The 25,163-nt window shown below is 45.8% G+C and overlaps 1 protein-coding gene across 2 annotated transcripts in view; it reads left to right on the top strand.

The window, feature by feature from the left end:
• The window catches only part of LOC146797644 (monocarboxylate transporter 2-like), a 133,675-nt gene that overhangs the window by 51,833 nt on the left and 56,679 nt on the right, over nucleotides 1-25,163 (top strand). For both annotated transcript variants that reach the window (XM_085624772.1, XM_085624771.1), the window contains exon 4: nucleotides 2,313-3,182. In XM_085624772.1, coding sequence (XP_085480898.1) covers nucleotides 2,313-3,182 — 870 coding nt within the window. The remainder of the gene's footprint in view (nucleotides 1-2,312; nucleotides 3,183-25,163) is intronic.

Consider the following 25,163-nt stretch of genomic DNA (forward strand, 5'->3'; position numbering starts at 1 on the left):
GCAGGCTATAAAGCTATCTGATGTCCTATATGGGACATATAGCCATAAGCAAAATTATCATGTTACCTTGGGCGTTATATGTTCTGCAGCACATGCCAATGCATACTCCAGAATCATGCTTTCGCAAACTAGATGAGCTCCTTAGGCTGTTGTACTGGGGACATGGAAGGGCACGAATCAGTTTGGAGGTCCTGAAGCTACCCTGAAACAGAGGAGGGTTACAGGCTCCAAATTTCTGGCTCTGTTAATGGGCAGCAGAACTCTAACGCACAAAAGCATGATTCCAGTAGGGGGACGCAGATCCTGTCGCTGAATTGTTTGCACTGCCTCTGACGACTCGGAGTAGGACGACTCTACCAGAACAAACTTGTACACGATTACATATCTGGGAGCTCTCAATGGGGCAGGACAATATACTTGCAGCAGCTGGTTTCCTGGTGTACTGGGATTAGTCCTACGATGCCCACGTTTCTCCGGCGTACAGCGGAGGGCGATGCCCCATGATGCCTGGGGGACTTCTATGCTGATGGTAGGATGGTGGGTTATGTGAACTTCTGCACTAGATGGGATATCGTAGGTAATTGTTTTCTCACTTATGCAGGTCTGACAGTGGCCATCATCCGGAAGGCATGGGAGGGTTTACCGCAGGAACCGGAGATGCATTTCTTGAACTAGAATATTACCAGACAAGGGGGGAGAGCTCAAACTCATCACACGTTATATGCCTCGCTCTTTCCAAGCACAGCGAGCCGTATTACGATACTGAAAACCCAATGGGAAGGCGATGTGGGTGAAGAGCTGAATGAGCATGAATGGGACTCTGTGTTAGGCAATTACAGAAGAGTGACTCGTAATGCACGTTTGAAGTTCATTTATTTCACGTGTGTGCACAGGGATTACGTCACACCACAGTGGCTGCACATTTTAGACCTGACTAAACAAGAGCACTGTCCAAGATGCCGGTCGACCATTGGGACCTATGTTCATATGTGGTGGTCATGCCAGGGTGTGGGGGCCTTCTGGAACAAAGTATTCCGGGCACCTGGGGGGTTAAATGAGTTGCCGCTGCTTCCAAAAATTCAACTGTGTCTTCTGGGCCTGGTCACTCGATCTAACCATACTAAATATGCAAAAAAGTGTCGGGCTGGCAGCCGTGGCCGTGCAGGTAAGAGTGGTGGGGCCGTGTGGGGGGGGGATTTTGACGGCAGATGACAAAGGAAAATTAAATAAATAAATAATTTTCCCTTGTCGTCGTCTTCGAAATACCCCCCACCCAGCCCCACCGCTCTTACCTGCACGGGACGCAGCTGGGAGCTGGGTTTGACTGTGGCTAAGAAATGCATAGCACTAGCAGACAACCTACGAGGAAACAACAGAAGCTCTGAGTCTGATAAAGGCATTTTATGATAGTAATACAGGCTGCAGTTTTTTAAAGTCCCAGCAAAGGCATCTATAGGGGAACATGCTAAAAGCCTAGCAAGACACCCATATGGGAACAATCCAATATTGCTGATCCATATTCTTTAAGTCTTAAAACATTGTATGCTTAGAATTGTTTACTGTTATCATCTGAACACACTTGAAGGTCCAGCAGTAAGAGCAATGTTCACCTGGTTTTAGTATGGTCATATTAAAACTTGTTGGGATGTTGAGATTGTAGAACTACACTAACCCAAAATACATGATCTGCAGATTGTGCCATTGCTCTTGTGAGTATATAGCCCACTTTCCTTTCCCCTGCAGTTTCATTCTAAAGCTGGACTTTAGTAGATCATTTATTTTTGGGGGATGGAGGACGAAATAACTGGAATGGAAGTTTTAATAAATAGTAGTAACGTTCTTGTTATCAACATAATTGTAAATGTTTTTACAACAATTATATGAATGTGAAAAATGATTATATTGTAATTGACTGCTTTGTATGTATTTTCTTTTATTAAAATGTTTTATAACATTTGCATTAACCATAAATAATGTTGAAATTAAAAAATATGTATGCTTGATTCCACAGTGTTGCTCTTTGATTGTTTATCGGAACATGCAATCATTTGTTTTTTAGTTAGCTCTCATCACTATTGCACAATAGCATTAAACATTATAACCTTTTATTTATGTATGGTGACTGTAAGGCAAGAACGCATGTATGAATGAATGACCCACTGGAACATACCCATAAATCGTATGCCTAGGCCTATAATTTAAAACTTGTGAATTGCAGCGTATGGATAAGGTATTGGAACAACTTATTCATAAATGTTTTGTTGTTTCTATTGATAAGACATGCCCTAAAGTAAATTGCCTTTGCTTTTCAGGATTTGGACTTGCACTAAACCTTCAACCATCTGTCATAGTTATTGGCAAATACTTTTCCAAAAGGAGGCCAATTGCTAACGGCATTGCTATGGCTGGGAGTCCGGTTTTACTTTGCACACTTGCTCCTTTTAACCAGTTTTTATCTGATGCCTTTGGCTGGAGAGGTAGCTTTTTAATATTGGGTGCCGTCTTGTTGAACTGTTGTGTGGCTGGGGCTCTCTTCAGACCTATTGGGCCAGTGGTAGGCCATCATGAAAACCAGAACCCCAGCAAAGGTAGAACACCTGAAAAACAGCACATCAGTAAAGCTGACCAAGACCACCAACAACCTGTTAGTTTGTTGGCAACCAGTGAAAATAAGAAAAAACAATCCTGCTTTGAAACTTTTAACACGTTTTTGGATTTAACACTTTTTAGGCATAGAGGATTTCTTATTTACCTCGTTGGGAATGTGATAATGTTCTTTGGATTTTTTGCCCCCATAGTTTTTTTGGCACCCTATGCCAGACATATCGGTATTGATGAATATTCAGCCGCATTCCTGCTCTCCATCATGGGAATCGTGGACATGATTGCAAGGCCGAGTACTGGCATCATTGCAAACAGTAAATGGGTTAGACCGAGAATCCAATATTTCTTTGGTTTTTCAATTGCATTTAATGGATTTTGCCATCTAATGTGTCCTTTTGCCAAAGACTATACAGGTTTAATAATATACTCCATATTTTTGGGGTTGGCATTTGGTATGGTTTGTGCAATGCTTTTTGAAACCTTAGTGGACCTCGTTGGAGCACCACGTTTTTCAAGCGCTGTCGGACTTGTGACGATTGTAGAGTGCATCCCTATTCTCCTTGGACCACCTCTAGGCGGTAAGTTTCATAAATTGTTTTATGTTGTTTATATTTGTTTTTGACAAACATTAACTGATCTGATGTGAAGTATTATGTTAGCATGAATGTGTAAATAATTCTCATTTAAATTGTTTCTAGTGGATTTTCAATGACCTCTGATAAAAGTTGGTTATTGTCCTGTTGTTAGGAGGCGGATGTTCTTTACATTACGCTGATTAGTTTAGTGTACACTAAGTCACTACGCAAACTTAGTGTTGTGTAGGTTAAACTAAGGTGTCACAACCATCAACAGTTTTCTATCAGTAGTGGTAGCCAGTTACTAAAGTCGATTTGCTGCTGCGATATTCAAATATGTAAGTGCTACAATTATGTAGTGCTAGCACCATATTGCAGAAGTATTTTTCATTTTTGCCAGTTGTTTTTCAATCACTAGCTGTGAGAAATTGGGTTGTTGGTTGAGTGGGGGGAACTGCAAAAGTCACTAAATTAACCTGTGCTTAACCCTGGGTATCTTTGCACTAAAAGCGGTTAGGCTTAACTTGGAGGCAATGTGTAAAGTATTTTTTCAGCAAACAAATATTAATGAACAAAAACACAAGACAAGAAAAATCCCAAACCAATATAGAAAAATAAAGTAAATATGAATAACTATTTTGACACAAAAACAAAAATAAATCCAGTCAGGAGAATCCGAGTCACACATGTTTAAAGTTTAAGGTATAAATAAGTGCCTAAATGGTCACAGCGCCAACTGCAGACATCTAGTCATGTGAGACTGGGTCAAAGTAATCAAAGATAGCCGACCACGATGGAGTGCGGGGAGCTGCTAAATGGACAAAGTCGCAGTGAAGATTTCCACATTCGGCCTCTTTTTTGGAAGTCGAAATTCTCAAGAGGGACATAGCTGGGGATTGTAGCTGACGAGAGTTCCGGGAGGCCGAAAACCTCTTTGGCAAAGACCTCTTAACAGGATTTGCTGCTGCGGAGAACGCAGTAGGAGCTGCCACAAAGTCAGACCAACTGGTGATGCACCTTGAGTGGATAGGCGAGCAGGTTGATCCCAGTCTTCTCTCGGTCGGTTCTCAGAGCAGTTTTGGATTATGGCTATCTGGGCGCCTTTAGCACCTCTACCAAGGGTCCAGATCTAGAGAAGCACCACATGTGGGGTTAGGACTCACTCAGGCTGGGTCCAGGTGCGGGTTCAAGATGGTTGGAGCCTTTTCTGTCCCTGAGGTTCTGATGAGGAGGCCTACCATCTACCCCTTGGAGTCACTCTGGTAGTCCTGGGTTCAAGCAGTGGAACAGGGCTCATGCAGCAAGGCAGGCCTCTGATGGTTCACGGCAGGCTCCAGGCAGCAAATCAGTCCTTCAAGGTGCAGCAAAGCAATCTTGCAAAGTACATGGTAGGACACAACAGCAGGCAGTTCCGAGAGTCCTTTTGCGGATCAAAAAAGTGAACTCAAGAGTGGTTCTGATAGTCCTCTTTTCAGACCTGGTGAAGTTTCTTGAGAGTTCCCCTTGAAGTGCTAAAAGTTTCCTGCTTTCCCTGTCCTGGCTCCTGACTGGCTGCATGAAAAATGCAGCGGTGGTTAGTCCATTGTGTGAATGCAGGGCACAGTTAATTCAGTTGCAAGTAGGGTTGTGCTCAGCTCCACCCCATCCAGGCACACCTAATCCCACTATTCTGTGGCTGTCTGGGAGAAATAAAGTCCAACTGCCAACTACACTGAGTCATTTGAACCAAGAAAAGGCTGCAGACACCATATAGTTAGAGCAGGAAAATGCCAACTTTCTAAAAGTGCCATTTTTTAAAATTGTAACTTAAAATCCAACTTTACCATTAAAGAGGGTTTTACATTTTAGTTTATCCGACATCAAACATGAAATGTTTTTATGTTTACCTGTTCCCAATTAAAAGTCAGCATTATTGTTAAATGTATTAAGGCAACCCAATATTATCCTATGGGCGAGGTAGGCCTCACAGTAGTGAAAAATGAATTTAATAGGTTTTAGTTACTTTGGACAAGTAAAGCTTAAAAGTTCATGCCCAACCTTGTTATTACAATGAACCTGTCTTATGGGCTAACTCAGGCCTACCTTAGGGGTAACAAATGCCATAAAGGGGAGTTTAAACCTTGGCAAGGGGGCTATATTGACAAGTCGAACAGGCAATTAAAAACTGCATTTAGGCTGCTGTGGCAGACTTGGGTCATGTTTTAAAGGACTACTGAAGTGGGTTGCACAATAAGTGCTGCCGGTCGGCCTTCTAGTAGCATTTAATTTACAGGCCCTGAGAATATGACATACCACTTTACCAGGGATTTATACGTAAATTAAATATGCCAATCAGGATAAGTTAACATTACCATGGTTTAGGTAGTGAGCACAGGCACTTTAGTACTGGCTAGTATTTGTAAAGGTACAGAAAAACAATGGTCCTAGACACAAAATCAACATACATTCATTGTATGGCTTCATCACAGTTTAAACTGAGCTGACTGATTGGACGCTCCAAGTCTTTGTTGAACAATCACTGCCTTTAGAAGCAACTCATGTTTAAAGCTAGGTCTAGGACCATTGTTTTTCTGTACCGAGTGATAGCCAGGTCCATAGACCTTTGGTTGGGTAACCCCATTTATTATAATGGCTAGTAGGGGTGAAGGGCACAGAGTCCTAAGGTAAAAAAAAACGAATCTCTGCAAAACAAGGAGGGAGTAAAGGCAAAAGGTTTGGGGAAAGACCACCCTAAGGCTGACAGGTCTAACACTAAAATGTTATACAATAGACGTGAATATCGCCTGCAACACTTACGACCAAAAAGTTAAACTACTGGCAGCACAAAACTGTTCCGGCCCATGATCGATTACTATCATACCTTATCAAAAATTTGAAATGAATGTCTGAATGCCAACTATTTCCACCAATTCAGTTGTAAACATAAGAACAATTCCAAACAATGCTCACAATAATGTAGTAAATTATTTGACATTAATTGTAAGCAAAACATATGCACAGATGTTTTCACTAGAATATTGTTTTTTTTTTTTAAATAAGGATTTTATTTCAATGGTGTAAACCGAGTACTAACTTTAATAACTAACACTTTGGAATACCTAATATTGAAGCATATGGGCAGCCATCAAATTGATCTGCCTGCTTGAGTTTGGATTACTACTTGCATTTAAAAGAAATGAAGGAAAATCCTTAGTAGTTATGACGTTTAGTTTCTGCTGTAGTTGCAGGAACAAATTCCTTGTTTTCCACCTACGATCTCCTGTTTTACATTTTTGGGCAAACTATGGATAGGCTAGTAATGGCTATGTGAAAGGTTTCCAAAGATAAACGTAGAATTTGTAGAATGTGCATGTTGGGTTGGCTCCTATTACTTTCCTTAAGCTATCAGAGGTTCTGACCTCCCACGCTGCTTAGATTTCCCCCACCCAAACGGCTATGGTATTGTATTTTCATTAATAGATGTGTCATAACAAAGGAGGATATAGCAGTCTTTATTTGCAGTGTGGTTCTATTGGAGTTAAACTTGCTCATTAGTAATGTGTTTATGCAATGGACTACAGTATCCTAGGAAATTGTCTCGTGATCCTACAGGAACAGGGTCGATGCACACTCATTGGATTTTCCCATCAGCTCCTTTTCAGACATTTTGAAAGATAATAGTTTAAGAGATGCCATGTTTGTGAGGTCTGCATTCGAAACCGAGATTGCAAGTTTGTAAAGTCTACCTATTTCCCTATTTTAACTGAATAATTCATTGTATGACGGTCCCTAATCTGCTTCATGTATGACCTCATACTGAGACGGTGTAATTTACTATCTACCATGCCTTCCCTGGACCGGTCCTAGGAAGCTTGTTTCCGGTCCAGGGAAGGCATGGCTTGGCAGTTCGGGCTGGACTGTTCCCATGAGGCACAGGGTCAGACTGATTTGCATATGGCCATGTCGGAACTGGGGTGGCAGAGTGGGCTAAAGAACGGTGATGGATCAAACCCAGATCTGTTGACTGGGTGTGAGTGTTTGATTGGTTCTGATGCTCTGTCCATCACCACCCCCTTTTGTACCGCTTTGTTCGCCATAAGTTGGCAGGGTATGCTCAGACGTGAGTCCCTTGCTCACTTTGCCACTGGATTCAAGCAAGCCTGGCAGAAGACGGCTGAAATGCCGAAACCGGTCCTAGGAAGCTTGTTTCCGGTCCAGGGAAGGCATGGCTTGGCAGTTCGGGCTGGACTGTTCCCATGAGGCACAGGGTCAGACTGATTTGCATATGGCCATGTCTGAACTGGGGTGGCAGAGTGGGCTAAAGAACGGTGATGGATCAAACCCAGATCTGTTGACTGGGTGTGAGTGTTTGATTGGTTCTGATGCTCTGTCCATCACCACCCCCTTTTGTACCGCTTTGTTCGCCATAAGTTGGCAGGGTATGCTCAGACGTGAGTCCCTTGCTCACTTTGCCACTGGATTCAAGCAAGCCTGGCTGAAGACGGCTGAAATGCCAGAAACCGGTCCTAGGAAGCTTGTTTCCGGTCCAGGGAAGGCATGGCTTGGCAGTTCGGGCTGGACTGTTCCCATGAGGCACAGGGTCAGACTGATTTGCATATGGCCATGTCTGAACTGGGGTGGCAAAGTGGGCTAAAGAACGGTGATGGATTAAACCCAGATCTGTTGGCTGGGTGTGAGTGTTTGATTGGTTCTGATGCTCCGTCCATCACCACCCCCTTTTGTACCGCTTTGTTCGCCATAACTTGGCAGGGTATGCTCAGACGTGAGTCCCTTGCTCACTTTGCCACTGGATTCAAGCAAGCCTGGCTGGAGACGGCTGAAATGCCAGAAACCGGTCCTAGGAAGCTTGTTTCCGGTCCAGGGAAGGCATGGCTTGGCAGTTCGGGCTGGACTGTTCCCATGAGGCACAGGGTCAGACTGATTTGCATATGGCCATGTCTGAACTGGGGTGGCAAAGTGGGCTAAAGAACGGTGATGGATTAAACCCAGATCTGTTGGCTGGGTGTGAGTGTTTGATTGGTTCTGATGCTCCGTCCATCACCACCCCCTTTTGTACCGCTTTGTTCGCCATAAGTTGGCAGGGTATGCTCAGACGTGAGTCCCTTGCTCACTTTGCCACTGGATTCAAGCAAGCCTGGCTGAAGACGGCTGAAATGCCAGAAACCGGTCCTAGGAAGCTTGTTTCCGGTCCAGGGAAGGCATGGCTTGGCAGTTCGGGCTGGACTGTTCCCATGAGGCACAGGGTCAGACTGATTTGCATATGGCCATGTCTGAACTGGGGTGGCAGAGTGGGCTAAAGAACGGTGATGGATCAAACCCAGATCTGTTGACTGGGTGTGAGTGTTTGATTGGTTCTGATGCTCTGTCCATCACCACCCCCTTTTGTACCGCTTTGTTCGCCATAAGTTGGCAGGGTATGCTCAGACGTGAGTCCCTTGCTCACTTTGCCACTGGATTCAAGCAAGCCTGGCTGAAGACGGCTGAAATGCCAGAAACCGGTCCTAGGAAGCTTGTTTCCGGTCCAGGGAAGGCATGGCTTGGCAGTTCGGGCTGGACTGTTCCCATGAGGCACAGGGTCAGACTGATTTGCAAATGGCCATGTCTGAACTGGGGTGGCAGAGTGGGCTAAAGAACGGTGATGGATCAAACCCAGATCTGTTGACTGGGTGTGAGTGTTTGATTGGTTCTGATGCTCTGTCCATCACCACCCCCTTTTGTACCGCTTTGTTCGCCATAAGTTGGCAGGGTATGCTCAGACGTGAGTCCCTTGCTCACTTTGCCACTGGATTCAAGCAAGCCTGGCTGAAGACGGCTGAAATGCCAGAAACCGGTCCTAGGAAGCTTGTTTCCGGTCCAGGGAAGGCATGGCTAGGCAGTTCGGGCTGGACTGTTCCCATGAGGCACAGGGTCAGACTGATTTGCATATGGCCATGTCTGAACTGGGGTGGCAGAGTGGGCTAAAGAACGGTGATGGATCAAACCCAGATCTGTTGACTGGGTGTGAGTGTTTGATTGGTTCTGATGCTCTGTCCATCACCACCCCCTTTTGTACCGCTTTGTTCGCCATAAGTTGGCAGGGTATGCTCAGACGTGAGTCCCTTGCTCACTTTGCCACTGGATTCAAGCAAGCCTGGCTGAAGACGGCTGAAATGCCAGAAACCGGTCCTAGGAAGCTTGTTTCCGGTCCAGGGAAGGCATGGCTTGGCAGTTCGGGCTGGACTGTTCCCATGAGGCACAGGGTCAGACTGATTTGCATATGGCCATGTCTGAACTGGGGTGGCAGAGTGGGCTAAAGAACGGTGATGGATCAAACCCAGATCTGTTGACTGGGTGTGAGTGTTTGATTGGTTCTGATGCTCTGTCCATCACCACCCCCTTTTGTACCGCTTTGTTCGCCATAAGTTGGCAGGGTATGCTCAGACGTGAGTCCCTTGCTCACTTTGCCACTGGATTCAAGCAAGCCTGGCTGAAGACGGCTGAAATGCCAGAAACCGGTCCTAGGAAGCTTGTTTCCGGTCCAGGGAAGGCATGGCTTGGCAGTTCGGGCTGGACTGTTCCCATGAGGCACAGGGTCAGACTGATTTGCATATGGCCATGTCTGAACTGGGGTGGCAGAGTGGGCTAAAGAACGGTGATGGATCAAACCCAGATCTGTTGACTGGGTGTGAGTGTTTGATTGGTTCTGATGTTCTGTCCATCACCACCCCCTTTTGTACCGCTGGAATAAGGGACACCACACACTGTGTCTTGGTATCGGCGCGTGACTGCCTCAGCAGGCCGCGCCCCTTTATTTTATATCGAGGCGTACGCCACGTTCGTGGCGTACGCGTTTCGTAGTGACATTATGCGCTCTAGCGTCTAACGCTAGAGGGCTAACTGTAACATCCCTCTCCAACTTGGACAACAAAATAAACCAAAGTCCATAACAGTCACTCACTTGCTTGGCAGGCAAAGTCTTTAAGGCGGCTGCTGGGCGTGGGGTTCGCTCTCAGACCATACCTGGCCGTGGCACGAGTGCCGGAACTGGGTGGGTGGTTATTCGGGGCTTCACCTTCCGTGGGGGCGTGATGGCTCTGCTCTGGGGCGCTGCAGGCTCCACTGGATGTTAGTCCTGGTTCCAACTCTGGGGTTGAGATCTCTTCCTCCACTCCGTCCAGTCCCCTCTGGTCGTGGTCGGTGGCCTCCGGAATGCGTTTGAACCACGAGATGTTCCTGGTGGTCGACTCCACCCCTCTTTCTGCTGTGACCATTGTCCCCCGCCTCTGTGCCACGGTCCAGCTGCCTGGTTCATACCGGGGTCTGAATTTTCCTCCTGGCCTTCTGTCCTTCACGAGGACGCTGTCCCCTGGTCTGATGTCGCGGTCTCGACTGCCCCTGGCCCGGCTGACTTGTCGGTTGCGGTGTGCTCGTCTTTGGAAGGCCTCCTCCGCTTCGAACGGTGGGGGCACCCACCCAGGGACTGTGGGTAGCCCATCGCGGCGAGGCCCATTGAGCATGAGAGACCACGGGGCTTGTTTGGTGGAGCAGTGGGGCGTGCTCCGATATTCTCCCAGGAATCGCTGGATTTCCCTCTCGGGGTCTAGTTGCTCCACGCCGGCTATTCGAATTACTTTATTCAGGGTCCTCATGAATCGCTCTACTTCTCCGTTGGCCTGTGGCCACTGAGGAGTGATTCGCCGATGTTGTACTCCCTGATGCTGAAGGAACTCCCGGAACTCATGACCGTGGAAGGGTGGCCCATTGTCACTCTTCACCTCTGAGGGGCGCCCAAACATGGCAAATATTTTCTCCAGCGCTGGTCCCACGAACATGAAGGCTGTAGACGGTAGAACTTCTACTATGGGATACTTCGAGAAATTGTCCATGACTACCAGCGACACTTTTCCGTTTGGGAGGCTCCCAAAGTCTATACTAATCTTGTCCCACGGGTACCTTCCTGGTTCTTCTGTCACGATGGGGGCCGGAGGCTCCGGGCCGCTCGTCACCTGGCACGCGGCGCAGCTCCTTACCACCTCGTCCACCATGCCATCTAGCCCCGGGAACCATATCTTCGCCCTCATCCTGGTCTTCATCTTCTCCGTCCCTTGATGGCCGTCGTGAGCAATGGCCGTGGCTTGACGGCGTAGTGCGGCGGGCATGACGATTCTAGACCCTCGCAGGACGACACCATCGCGGGTCATACTTAGTTCATTCCGCCCTCGCCACATCTGCTGCAAGTCCTTCTTGTCCTCGTCTGCCCACGAGTTGGCGGTGTGCAGGAAATCAGCCCAGGACCCCTTTTGAAGAGCCCCCCGTGTCCTTGCCAGCACGGCGTCGCGCTCCCCGGCACGTATGATCTCTTGGATTGTTAGTATCCGAGGGCAAGTCAGAGCAGCTAAGAAGTAGATGTGCGCTTCAGTTTCCTCTTCCTCTTCTTTCCCGACCGGGGACGTCACCCCTTTTTCCGGGTGTCGTGACAGAAAGTCTGCCGGGTTCTTCGCACCTGGCCGGTATGTCACCTCCATCTGGTATTGCTGTAGACCAATGGCCCACCTCTCGATCCTCGGGGGGGGGTGGGGTGCTGTCCCTTTGAACAGGGGCACCAATGGCTGGTGGTCTGTCACCACAGTAAACGGATGTCCGCAGACGTATAGGTGGAAATGCCGGCAACCCCAGCGGATGGCTAGTGCTTCACGTTCAATCTGAGAATACCTCTGTTCAGTTGGGGTGAGCGCCTTGCTGGCGTATGCCAGGGTGGCCCATGTGCCTGGTTCTTGCTCTTGCGTAAGGACTGCGCCCAGTCCCACCGGGCTGGCGTCGACAAGTAGCTCTGTCTTCCTGGTCGGATCAAAGTAGACCAGAGTGGCCTGGTCCAGCAGCGTGGTCTTGATCGCATGGAAGGCATCTTCTTCCTCTTGCCCCCAGCGCCACAGGGTGTCTGTCTTCGTGAGGCGTCGGAGAGGTTCCGCCGTGGTGGCCAGGTTTGGGATGAATCGCCCACAGTACGTGGCCATCCCAAGAAAGCTGCGGACCTCCGACGCAGAGGTCGGTGCTGGGGCGTTCTTGATGGCCTGGGATTTTCTTGGATCCACTTGAATGCCATGGTTGGTGAACGTGTATCCAAAGAACTCGATGCTTTGTTGAAAGAACTGGCACTTCTCCTTGTGCAACGTGACTCCAAACTCTCTCAGCCTCATCAGTGTGGATCGGACTCGTCGGTAGTGTTCATCCACTGTTGTGGCGTGTATCAATATGTCATCACTGACATTTAGTACTCCTGGTAGCCCCTGCAAGATGTCTCTGATAGTGTTCTGAAATATTTCGGCTGCCGAAGAGATGCCAAAGTTAAGGCGTCGGTACCTGCGTAGCCCCAGATGCGTGCTGAAGGTAGTGATGTACCTGCTCTCTTCGGCCAGCGTTAGTTGGTGGTACCCCGCGTTGAGGTCCAGTTTGGAGAACCACCGTGCTCCGTTAAGGTCTGCGATTATGTCATCCATCGTGGGCGTGATGTGCCTCTCCCTTTTGATGGCCTTGTTGGGCAGCCTCATGTCGATGCACACTCGAATCTTGCCTGGTTGCCGGGGCTTTTCCGCTATCACCATGGGTGACACCCAGGGGGCGGGTCCAGTTACTGTCTCTATTACACCTTGCTCTTCCAACCTCCTCAGCTCCTCCTCTACCAGCGGGCGTAGGTGGAAAGGAATCCTCCTGTGCTTTAGCGCTGTGGGTGTGACTGAACGGTCAATGTGGAGCTTGACTGGTGGCCGTCGGATGTTCCCCAGACCAGTGAACAGCTCCGGAAACTGGTCCAGCAGGGTAGTCGTCTGGGATTCTTGCACCTTCCGGAGGAATGCGATCAACCCTAGGTCTTCGGCTGCGTGCCCGCTGAGGAGGGTGTCTGCCTCTTGATTGATCACATGTATGTCAATTGTTATCTCTGCGTCATCTGACTTCACCGGTACCGTCATCTTTCCTGCCAACGGCAGTGGCGTGTCACTCCCGTAGGCATAAATCTGGGCTTTTGACCGTCGGAGTTCAGGCTTGGGTCGGAGGCGATTGTATTGTTGCACTCCCATCACGGTGACTGACGCCCCTGTGTCGATCACTGCGTTTATCCGGGACCCAGCGACTAGGACGTCGCACCTCGGTTGTGGTCTTCTCGAGCTCTTGAGGGCTCTGGTGAATGAGATCAGGTATGTCTCCCCTTCGTCATCATCGGACTCCATTGCATCTTCCTGCAGGGCCTGTGCTTGCTTGCGCCCTGGGTTGGTGGGGGAGGACAGCGACAGCTGGGATAGTTGTCTCACCATGGCCTTCTCCGGCCTCTTTCCTCTCCGATCCCGTTGCGTGGCTCGTTTGCGACAAACAGACGCAAAGTGGTTCATCACGCCGCAGTTGTCACACGCCTTCCCTTTCGCAGGGCACGTTCTGCCTCCGTGCTCATCATACCCGCAGTACCCGCACGGGGCTGCAGGCTTCTTTGCCGCCGGTCGGCGGGAAGCTTCACGCGTCTGGATTGCGTCGGCCCGCTCTGTTTTGACTGTTACTCCTGACCCGGCGCCTCGTGTGAGCGCCATCTCCATCTCCTCTGCGCGGGCATCGGATAGATCATGGGACCGTGCCAGCACTAGAATGTCCGCCATCGGGATGTTCGGTTGGCGGAGAATGAGTGTCCGCAGCTTTTTGCTGCGTATGCCGCATATTATCTGGGCTCTGATCTCTTCCTTGGCTCTATCACCCACGAGGTGCGTGTCTGCCAGCACCCTCAGTCGAGCGTGGAATGCATCCACCGACTCCCCTTCCTTTTGCCTCGCTTGGCGCAATTTGAAATGTTCAAAGTCCGGGTTCAACTGGGGGTCGAAGTGCGCATTGAGGGCTCTCACGGCCGCGTCATAGTCGTCCGCGTTCCCTGTGTTGGGGAGGTGCTTGAATAGGAGATAGACTTCTTCTCCTGCATAGTGGAGTAGTAGGGACCTTTTCACGGTGCCATCCGTCTCCCTGGTGCCCGCAAAATAGTTGTCTAGTCGGCCAATCCACGTCTGCCAGCGTGGGGCGGCAGTGGCAGGGTCAGCAGCTTCACTAAACGGCGGCAGAACGCCGGACGCGGGGTGCAGAGGCACTGCCTGGGCGGGGCGTTCATCATCCCCCATGGCTCCCTGGGGCACAGCACAGCAGGAGGGACGGCAGCAGGCAGAGGAGGCCGCAGAGGCAGGAGATGCCCACACTTGGTGTTGCCAGAGGACGTCAGGGCTCCGCTAGGGCACAGCAGGCAACTGGGGCAGAGGGCTTCAACACCCAGCCAGGGCACAGCAGGGACACAGAGTCAGACAGTTCAGAGGCAGGGATGTTCATCTGCCGAGATGGGCTGTGTTCGGTGCACACGTGCACTCACCGTTGGTCAGAGGGGCCCAGCTGCACTGCCCGCGTGAGACTGATCCTGTTCCAGTCGGGCCCGACAGGAACACGTGCGCGCGCGCGGGACTGCCGCGGAGTGCGTCTATCAGCTGGGGCACACGTGGTCGATCTTCGCTCTCGTCGCCAGTGTTGTGGGGCCGCTCGCGCTGATGTAGGCCCTCGCTATATGCCCCGCCGCTGGAATAAGGGACACCACACACTGTGTCTTGGTATCGGCGCGTGACTGCCTCAGCAGGCCGCGCCCCTTTATTTTATATCGAGGCGTACGCCACGTTCGTGGCGTACGCGTTGCGTAGTGACATTATGCGCTCTAGCGTCTAACGCTAGAGCGCTAACTGTAACAGGGGGCACAATTCCATTGCACTTGCCGAGACAGGGTGTCGTATCGCATGCTTGTCTCACTCAGAGCCACATTGTTCAAAGTGGGAGGTGTTTTATTTTTCTGCCAACTCTTTTGCTGCTGAGCCATACCATGCAGCTAATACCTGCCAGCCTCAGTCCTTCTATCATTCTGCTTGTAAATAGTTTCCTCCTTGTTGAGACTGGTCCAGAATTTGCTCCAAACATGTTTGCTCCCTACTCTTATTCTATTTAGTAGTTTGAATACACCACCACAACAATATACCAGGAGCAAAACCATCATTTTAATGACCTGTGTTTGTCCACAGAGCGATAAACCCAGCAGGTCCCATCTTCATAATTCTGCTTAAATATTATTACACAGACTTGCGATGTCTTTCACCAGTTCCATGAAATCTTGAATCAGTTTTGCAGATAGATTGTTTCAACACTTGAAGCCTCATTATGCAATGCCACTTACTGGCCATGTTGAAAATATCAGAACACAGCGGACCTTTTTTCTGCAAACTGGAGATTATGACTGCTGCTGAAAACAGCCATAATTTCTGGGTAAATTTCTCTGGCAAAACGAGTAATTATGCTGGGCTCGGTCATGGTTCCCTTGGTAATTCCACCGTTGCATTGAAATCTTGGGGTTCCACGAACAATTTGTGTTGATTGTTCCCCCAAAGTTACCATAACCATGGGTATCAGCAACTCTGGGGTGGGAGGCAGCAGTCTCAGTGGGCAAAAAAAAGCAGGGACCTCAAAATGAGACTATTATTGACTAATTGAAAGCGTCTCCTTCCCATGCAAGCCTGTGAAATTCTTCATTCGTAAATAGGGTTTTACATTTTTTTCCTAGTTTTCTTTATATCTGGGTGGGAGGAGTATGCAGCAAAAGTGCTCATTAGGACCTCCTTCTCCTGCTTTCATCTAGTCAATCCTGATTTTGACATCCACGTTTCATTTGGAACATCCAGCGCCATTGTAAACTGCAAATGGACTAACACCCTTATCTCATCCTTTGTTCAGTGTTGAAAATATATAAGATATTATGACCACACTTGATCTTAGTGAAGCGGTTACATTTAGCAATTTTATTTGACACATTCAGAAAAAAAACATACCTAATCTACATTGCCGAATGTAGTCACTTACAAACGAGGTAAGCCTTCTCTAGAAAGTCACATTAATTTTGAGCATCCAGTGATCAGGCTACCCCTTGTGTTTTTTAAGTAAAACGTTAATTAGTATGATAAGATTGCCTTATTTCTCAGAGAACCAGCTTGCCAAATGTTGTAATAAGGTGTTCAACAAATGTTTTATAAATACCATCTTTTCTAGGGTATTTTCCTGTGCCCATCACTGTGATCACTTTCCTCATTGCTTGATCTATGAGTGAACCAGCCTAATCATCTATGCTCTTTGCATTGATGTTTGCCAATTATGTAATTCATGAAAGCTAGATTTATGATGTTTCCAAATCTATCTGGCACCATTTTGTATAGGTGGCTTTAGCATGACAGAGAATCATGTGCACAGTTCATCACTGGTATACTCTCAATTCTCATCAGTACTCTTATCCCCTTCAGTGCTCATTCTGATTCAGTGGACCTTCTGGTCGGGGAACAACCTTTACAACGCAACTTTTACAACGCACTACACTTACAACGCATTTTTTACAACGCAAAATCCATTACAACGCATTCCATTACATAGCATGACACTACAACGCATTTTTAAAAACTACCTTTACAACGCATTCCATTACAACGCATACTACCTTTACAACGCATACCATTACAACGCATATTATTACACTACACTATCCAACACTTACCCTACTGTTGCACCCCCTGGAGTTAGAATAGTAATTTTTACCCCTATACTATCCAACACTTACCCTACTGTTGCACCCCCTGGAGTTAGAATAGTAATTTTTACCCCTATACTATCCAACACTTACCCTACTGTTGCACCCCCTGGAGTTAAAATAGTAATTTTTACCCCTATACTATCCAACACTTACCCTACTGTTGCACCCCCTGGAGTTAGAATAGTAATTTTTACCCCTATACTATCCAACACTTACCCTACTGTTGCACCCCCTGGAGTTAGAATAGTAATTTTTACCCCTATACTATCCAACACTTACCCTACTGTTGCACCCCCTGGAGTTAGAATAGTAATTTTTACCCCTATACTATCCAACACTTACCCTACTGTTGCACCCCCTGGAGTTAGAATAGTAATTTTTACCCCTATACTATCCAACACTTACCCTACTGTTGCACCCCCTGGAGTTAGAATAGTAATTTTTACCCCTATACTATCCAACACTTACCCTACTGTTGCACCCCCTGGAGTTAGAATAGTAATTTGTACCCCTATACTATCCAACACTTACCCTACTGTTGCACCCCCTGGAGTTAGAATAGTAATTTTTACCCCTATACTATCCAACACTTTCCCTACTGTTGCACCCCCTGGAGTTAGAATAGTAATTTTTACCCCTATACTATCCAACACTTACCCTACTGTTGCACCCCCTGGAGTTAGAATAGCAATTTTTACCCCTATACTATCCAACACTTACCCTACTGTTGCACCCCCTGGAGTTAGAATAGCAATTTTTACCCCTATACTATCCAACACTTACCCTACTGTTGCACCCCCTGGAGTTAGAATAGTAATTTTTACCCCTATACTATCCAACACTTACCCTACTGTTGCACCCCCTGGAGTTAGAATAGTAATTTTTACCCCTATACTATCCAACACTTACCCTACTGTTGCACCCCCTGGAGTTAGAAAAGTAATTTTTACCCCTATACTATCTAATACTTACCTTAAATGCAATTTAATATTATGCGTTGTAATGGTATGCGTTGTAAAGGTAGTATGCGTTGTAATGTAATGCGTTGTAAAGGTAGTTTTTAAAAATGCGTTGTAGTGTCATGCTATGTAATGGAATGCGTTGTAATGGATTTTGCGTTGTAAAAAATGCGTTGTAAGTGCATGCGTTGTAAAAGTGTGCGTTGTAACGACATACATCTTTCTGGTCTCGGCCTCTATCTTGTAACAGCATGTGAAGTAGACTTTAATTGTTTATTCCTTTTAGTCAGCACATACATTCACTTTTCAAGGCATCCTCTCAAATGGGCGTACAAGCAAAACAAATGGAAGGGCACTTTTTAGAACAAAAGTATTAAAGTCACAATCAAGGGTGTGGAATTCCTAGCACTCAAGGCCCAAGTCATATTGTTTGGGCTTTAGTTTTAATGTTTATCTTGCCCACTGGAAAAGTAGGTCCAACGACCTGCAGCACAAACCCTTTTACTTCAGGTTTACATTGCCACAGTATGGATCTGTGAAAGAGTATTCACGTAAATAGGTTTTGTATCCATATTTATAAGTTATTTAAAACTTGTATATATATAAATCATTTATGCAAAGTCTTTACTATTTGGAGGGGCATTCTAAGGTAATGCAGCGAGGTGTGACAGCTTGCATTACTGACAGTGATTTCAGTAGAAGAAGGAATACAGATAATTCCAAAAAGTAACAATTTGTGATCATTTATAATGCTTTTATAACGCTTTGAAATTATACATAAATCCTTTAAAGCAAGGTTGGGGATAGCTTTCTTTCAAACCAATGCGACATGGAACAAATTGTTTTTTTCTAAACCGTTTTGCAACATTAAATGCCATTTGTCAGAGGCATCATTTAGCAAAACATGTTTGATGCATTCCAATTTTTGTCCAAAAAGTAAATAAAAATGTTAGAACTCTATAAAACCATCTTGGGAACATGAACATAAACTTAAGCTTTGATTCGAAAATGAAAGTCGCTATAGTTCACAAGGTACTTGTCCTTGCATTGGTGTAGATTTATGGCTTCAGGAATTCAATAATTTACAGAGGCACACCTTGAAACAGTGCTCCTAGCAGTTCTTTTATGAATTCCATTCTTGTATAAACAAATGTACACACGTATAGATGTGCAAGCCAAAATCTGCAGAATAATTACAAATTCACGTTCCATGCAACCCTTTTTTCCCCAGCCTGGTTTATTCCTGGTCTTGTCAGGAGTAAATGTCCCACCTTGGTTACTGTTCCTAGGATTTACAAGGCCAGACTAGGAGCTCGCTCTTTCAGATATAGGGCGGCTAAAACTTGGAACACTCTGCCGATACACTTAAGAGCAGAGACATCTGAGACAGTTTCCGCTAACACCTGAAAACCTGGCTTTACAGAAAGACAGAAGTCCCTTAATCTTATGACCTTAGTTTCGCCCCTAGAACAGCTCACTCGCATATGTCTTAGCGCGGGGACACACCGGCTCGGTGTAACCATGCGCTCTATAAATGGATAAAATTAAACTAAAACTAAACTTTTGCTGAGTGGGAAGAGACTGGAGAGGAGATGTGAATATATTCTAAAACATGTTAGTTTGTGGTTGTGCAAGTACTCACTCGTAAAACAGTCTAACCCAGATGGTACCTCTTCTAATCTGCCTTCAGGAGTGAATTTAGATTTACAGAAAGATGACAAAAAAAGAGTCTTTCCTGAGTCCAAATGCTTATATAATAGGAGAAAGGCTATTATCAGAGCTCTGATACAGTGAAAACGCTACGACAATGTAACACCTCACTGCATGGCTATTACACGAAAGATCGATTTCCGAAGCATCTCCTACCCTGGGCAACTAGAAATTTTATAACATTCCACACTTCTGAGAATTATGGGGGGGGGGGGGTGAATCCCACGACTGAGTGATTTATGCAATCTCTTTGTGACCTAATTCTACCTGGAAGCATTATTCAACACACCTTGGCCGATATCCCTCTTGTTCCTCAAAATTATTCCTCTTCTACGTTATCCAGCCCCCATTATTCTTAATGTCCTGTGAATTAACTGTGCGGCATGATAGCTCATCTGTTTACTTTATTCTTCTGTTTCATTTGCGTACCTATCACCTCTTCGCCATCGTATTTGTGTACTCCCCATCGCACCCTCATGTTTAAATAACAAATTCATCGAACAGCCAGAGGTGTCTAACACAAGCTGCAACCCCCTCCCACAAATCAAATATAACTCATGTGGCTTGTGGTTTCTCTTTCATAATATAAATATCTACTTAAACGTCATGCCACCTAACCCTTCTAGCTACAAATACAATAAGATGGTGTTTTGCCTGATGGAGGGTTGCTTAATAGAACCGTCTCCCACCAAGGAACCCTCTTCTACTTGTTGCCCTCATATGAAGAATGATGCTGACCAGTTTTCTCTCATCTTCTAGGAATTTGAAATACATCGTGTTGACATTCCCATCTTTGAAAAACTGCTGAGACCTCTTGGTGCCGTTCCTAAACGGTCTGCCTGGTACCGCCTGTGTTCTGGCACACTAAATTTCCTTATGTGCTGTATTTATCCTAACTATCAGATCAGTCCCCATTCAGTTCATTATCCTGAACAGTGACTTGACCTCTCTGTCTTGGTCTCCCTAGAAATATCTAGCCTATTCCTTGTCTCTAAGTGAGTGTCAATTCTGATGTACATGTGGTATTGCTGTTTATTGTTTTCCTTCCTTTGGTCCGATGATTCTGTGGGTCTTCCAGGGGACCAATTCTCCATTTCTTTTGGGATCAAAGCAAAATCTTTGGTAATCCATCTTTCATAGCTCCGGGGAGTCATGTGTCGCTCTTTTTTGACTCTGAAGGGGACGTATTTCCTGAAACGCCCTTTGGACTGGTTGGATTTGCTCTTCTTATTCTTCTCTTACTTGCTAATCAATCGCATTCCCCCTTACATTTAGAGAGGGAGCATAACCTTGATGTCCAGTTGTTCCAGCAGACTTGTTCCAAAACAATACAGGTCGTTACTTACTTATTTCTCAGGTATTCAAAAGAAGCTTGCATGGTCTCCCCTGCTTTTGTCCTTGCACCTCAGTATGTTAACCTCAAGTTGTTCAGCTTCTTTCTTGAGCTCGTAGATCTGATCTGCTGTTTCCCCTGTTGTTCCCTTCTGTACGTTCAATATCTTTTATCTTTCCAACAAGTACACCGCCCATTTCTGCTTTCAGTTGCACCTTCTCCGCGTTGTTTTCCTGTGTGTGTGCTTTCATGAGGATTTTTCTATTGAAGAAGGCTAGAAGACAATTTCCTCAGTATCCATTTTAAAAGTAACTGTTCCTTAGTCACCTCTTTGATGCAGGAGAGAATTGTAATACTTGTTGTTTTTCGCTTTGTCATGTACATTTTTCACATGTTGTTTTACTGTCTGCTTCCCATAGGCATAACTCATTGACATATTTTCTCTGAAAAAGATGGAGATGGGTTTTGGGTGAAATTCTTTTTCTACTGCCATATGAGGCTAACTTGCCCATAACACCCCTGTATGTCAGATCTGACAGTCAGCTTCCAGATTGTCAGGGGGAACAATTGAGCAGGATGAGTGATGGTTCGGCAAAGCAGGACTAAAGACCCACAGGGCTCATGGTTAATGGGTAGAGCACACTTTTGCTTGTTCATGTCGGCGCATTAGTACAATTCATCTGCTGTGTCTCACTGGACTTTAGTTGTAACTGTCCACCTTTGTAAAAGTGGCTTATTAACTCGACTATTAGGTTTGAATATCTTTACTTGTTAGATAGGATTCACCTTATCTCACCAGGACACACAAATCAAATCATGTTATTATTTCTTTATTTACATCGAGATGGGTAGCCGGACTTCAAGGTGGCTGCCATCATTCTGCGCGTCTCTGAAGTGGCATGGTTCTCTGTTCATACAGTGAATCCCAGTACAGTTCACCAAGTCAAAAAACCTGGTGTCTCAGTGGTCTATCTACTACCCTCTGTGTCTTCTATAGAACCAGCCCCATGATCTTATATTCTGCAATGCATTTTATTTGTAAGATCCCTCCATTGATGGACTTGTTGGCAAATGGCAAAAGTATTATTTTCCAGCCATCCACTGTTACAAACTCGCAATTTTCTAGTACGTCCTCACGAGGCCATGTAATATAGAGGCAGGAAGGAAGGTCGAGGCTCTCCCAATAAAGATACCATAAAATCATTAGATTTTATTTTAGATGATGATTTTTGTGTCAGATCGGGTAGATCAAGACAGAAGCTAAGTATTTCAGGAATTAAGTTTGAAGATAACCCACCAGTACTCCTGGAATTTGATCTGATCTATATGACTGTTTAGAAGTGGAAAGGAGAACTTCCGGTGAGAAGGTGCAAATAAAAATGCCATCATGGATATACCTGTGAAGAAAGACAACCAGTGATCAAAATGGCCATTTCTAATCACATATTAGTCTCTAGTAAATGGTAACTAACAGATGTTGTGGGTGGTGGAGCTTTAGTTGCACAACCCGGGTTGAGAATTCAGAATGGTAAAGTTTACTAGGAAACAACCCAAGCATTCTCCAGTGTGTAAATATAAAGACAAGTTAAGCATTGGTAAAGCTAATTACTCCAGCATTGGCTGCCAGCCTTTTGGCTGCCTGCTGTGCCCTCACCAATATGAAAAACAATGCTTAAAAGCTGAACTATTTTTGGCCCCACTCAGCACATTTTGTGGTAGTAGCCCCTGGTACTGAAGAGAGCTACTATGTGTGTGTGTGAACTCTTTGTGAAAGAGTATTATCTATCACTCACAGTGAAGTTAGCCAATGGCTGAAGTGGGCTATCCTACTGCCCCATGTTGTATGCTATAATGTAAGTCACAATTCTGCCGTATATAAGTAAGTATATTATATATACAATTTAACAAAAAATCTAAATGTCTTGGTAATTGCCAGACCTGGATTCCTCCAAACACTACCTGTACTTGGAGTGACTCAGCCTAACTGGACTAAACTATCTTTCTAACAAAATTTTGGATAGATAATTTATGACATTAGATTACAGGTTGAGAGGGTGAAGCCCTACTCAAATAGCAGCCACAGGTTCTGTCAAGGTGAAACTCAAGAGAACCCCAAATTAACCTGTGCTTAACTCTCTAGTAGCTTGGCACAAAAGCAGTCAGGTTTAACTTGAAGGCAATGTGTAAAGGATTTATGCAGCACTTCAAACAGTAATACAGTGAAACACAACATAGGAAAAATCCCACACCAATATAGAGCAAGCATTGGCAAAGTCAATGGGTCTCAGAAATGCGAGAGCTATTGGTTTTGTCAATGTCTTTCAGCCATTTGTGTAGCAGCGTCATATTGAGTTTTTTCCCTGACTTTCAACCATGTTGAACAGCTGCCATGCTGCTATCGAACATGGCTAGAAGACGTTCACAAAGCCAATAGCTCTCGCATTACACTTTTCAAAATCAGTTTTAGTCACACTACAAAACATCTACTCTGCTCTACAGCATGGCTACCAAACATTGCCAAAGCTAATAGCTCTCATAGGCGTGACCTATTGGCTTTGCCAATATTTGTTGAGGACTGGGGCTTATCTTTCATCATCAAACATTGACTTAGAGCAGGAGTGAGAAAGACAGAAAAGGAAAAAAGGAGGAATAGAAAGATAGAACAAAAGTGACAATGGGAGGAAGGAGAGATGAAAAAAACCTGGAGAGTGAGATAGAGGTAGGAAATGCAGAGGTGGAAGAAAGAGGCATAAAATGAAAGAAAACTAGGCAGTCTTGGTCTCTGGTACCCCAGAATTCGGCAGCACTAGCAATAGCCTCCTGAGAAAAAAGATGATTCTAAGATAATTTCTGGGCACAGATGCATACATATTGTTTTACATTTGTCTGATATATTGTACTCGGAGTTGATTTGCACGCATTTTGAAAGTCCCACGTTGCATGGAGACCAGCCAGAACATCTTGCAGCAGCTTATGTCATTAATGAATGTAGCAAGCAGCGTGTGCATAAATCTTGAAGCTTCAGTGTGTTTTGAACTTTAAAGTTAGTTCGAGCGGTACCCTCACAAGCAGCATTCTTTCATTTTTAAGGTGAACCTTTGAAATGGTCATCGACTTTTGTTTACTTTTTTTGCAGCGTTAGGACGTGTGTGAACACGAAAGCTTAAAACAACTTAGTGTACTGTTCATTCTGTGTGTGCAAAAAATGCTGTAAAAGTGCTGAGATGAAGGAGCCAGGCTAAAAACATACATATAGAGAAGATTTATCATGACTGTTGAGGAGCTTGTGTAGAGAGGGTATGGATGGACAAGTCCATTTATGATTTTAGTTATTCAAGACTATCCTCATCTCCCTGTGCCTACAAAAAATGAATGTATCCTTGTATAATGTAACTGGCGATCATGTAACACGCTCAAATACCTTTGGATCGAATTTGCAATATATATAAATATATATATGCAATATTCCCAGGCACAACATGACTAAGGGTGGGTGTGGGTTGAGTTTATGAAATAGGGAATAGGGGGTTTAGAAAAAAACAAAATAGGGCAGAGGGGAAAACACAATCATTCATACAGAGTGCTGGAACACAGAAGAAAGTTGCTCCAGAAACGGGAGCAGTGGAAGGATAAGAGAACTTGGTCTGTGCTCCAGGGGAGGGCAAAACACAAGAAGAGGACATGATGCAGGCATGCCTTGACAAACAGGAAATGAAGGACATGAGAGCAATGCTGAAGCAAACCAAGGATAAGTTATGGACGGTCTGTAGGCCACTGTGTAAACAAAATGTCTCGGAGAGACAGCGCATGCGCTGTCCAGCTGAGACCAAAAAATATAGTACAAGTTTAATAAACTATTTGATACCAAAACAACAAAAATCTAAGCATTGCTATTTTAAGGGTTTAAGTGAAATGGTGCCCAGAAGCAGAATGCACCAACTGTGGTTGTCTGGTAGCGCCAGGCTGGTACAAAGTCACAAGTTCAGACTGACCATAATGAAGCACGGGCCAGATACGAACTTAGGCCCGCTGAACAAAGCACCTTAAATCCTGGTTTGCGGACTGTAGAGTTGCATAGCAGCGGTTCTGAGGAAGCTGCTGGGCTGCCATGTGGAGTCCTTTATCATTTACGAGGATGCCATTGATGAGGGGCTTGCAATACAAAGCCCTACATTGAAGATGCGTCGCACACCAGCGGTTCTGAAGAAGCTCCGGAGCTGCAATGCAAAGTCCTGTGGCATCGGCACAGGATGCCTTCGACGTGGGGCTTGTGATGCGAAGGCTTGCGCCAAGGATGAGTCACACAGCTGCAGTTCCAAGGAGACTGCGGGCTGCGATGTGAGGTCAAGCGTCAGGGATTTGTGGCGCAG

Source organism: Triturus cristatus, chromosome 9 (assembly GCF_964204655.1).
Source record: "Triturus cristatus chromosome 9, aTriCri1.1, whole genome shotgun sequence".
Taxonomy (NCBI): Eukaryota; Metazoa; Chordata; class Amphibia; order Caudata; family Salamandridae; genus Triturus; species Triturus cristatus.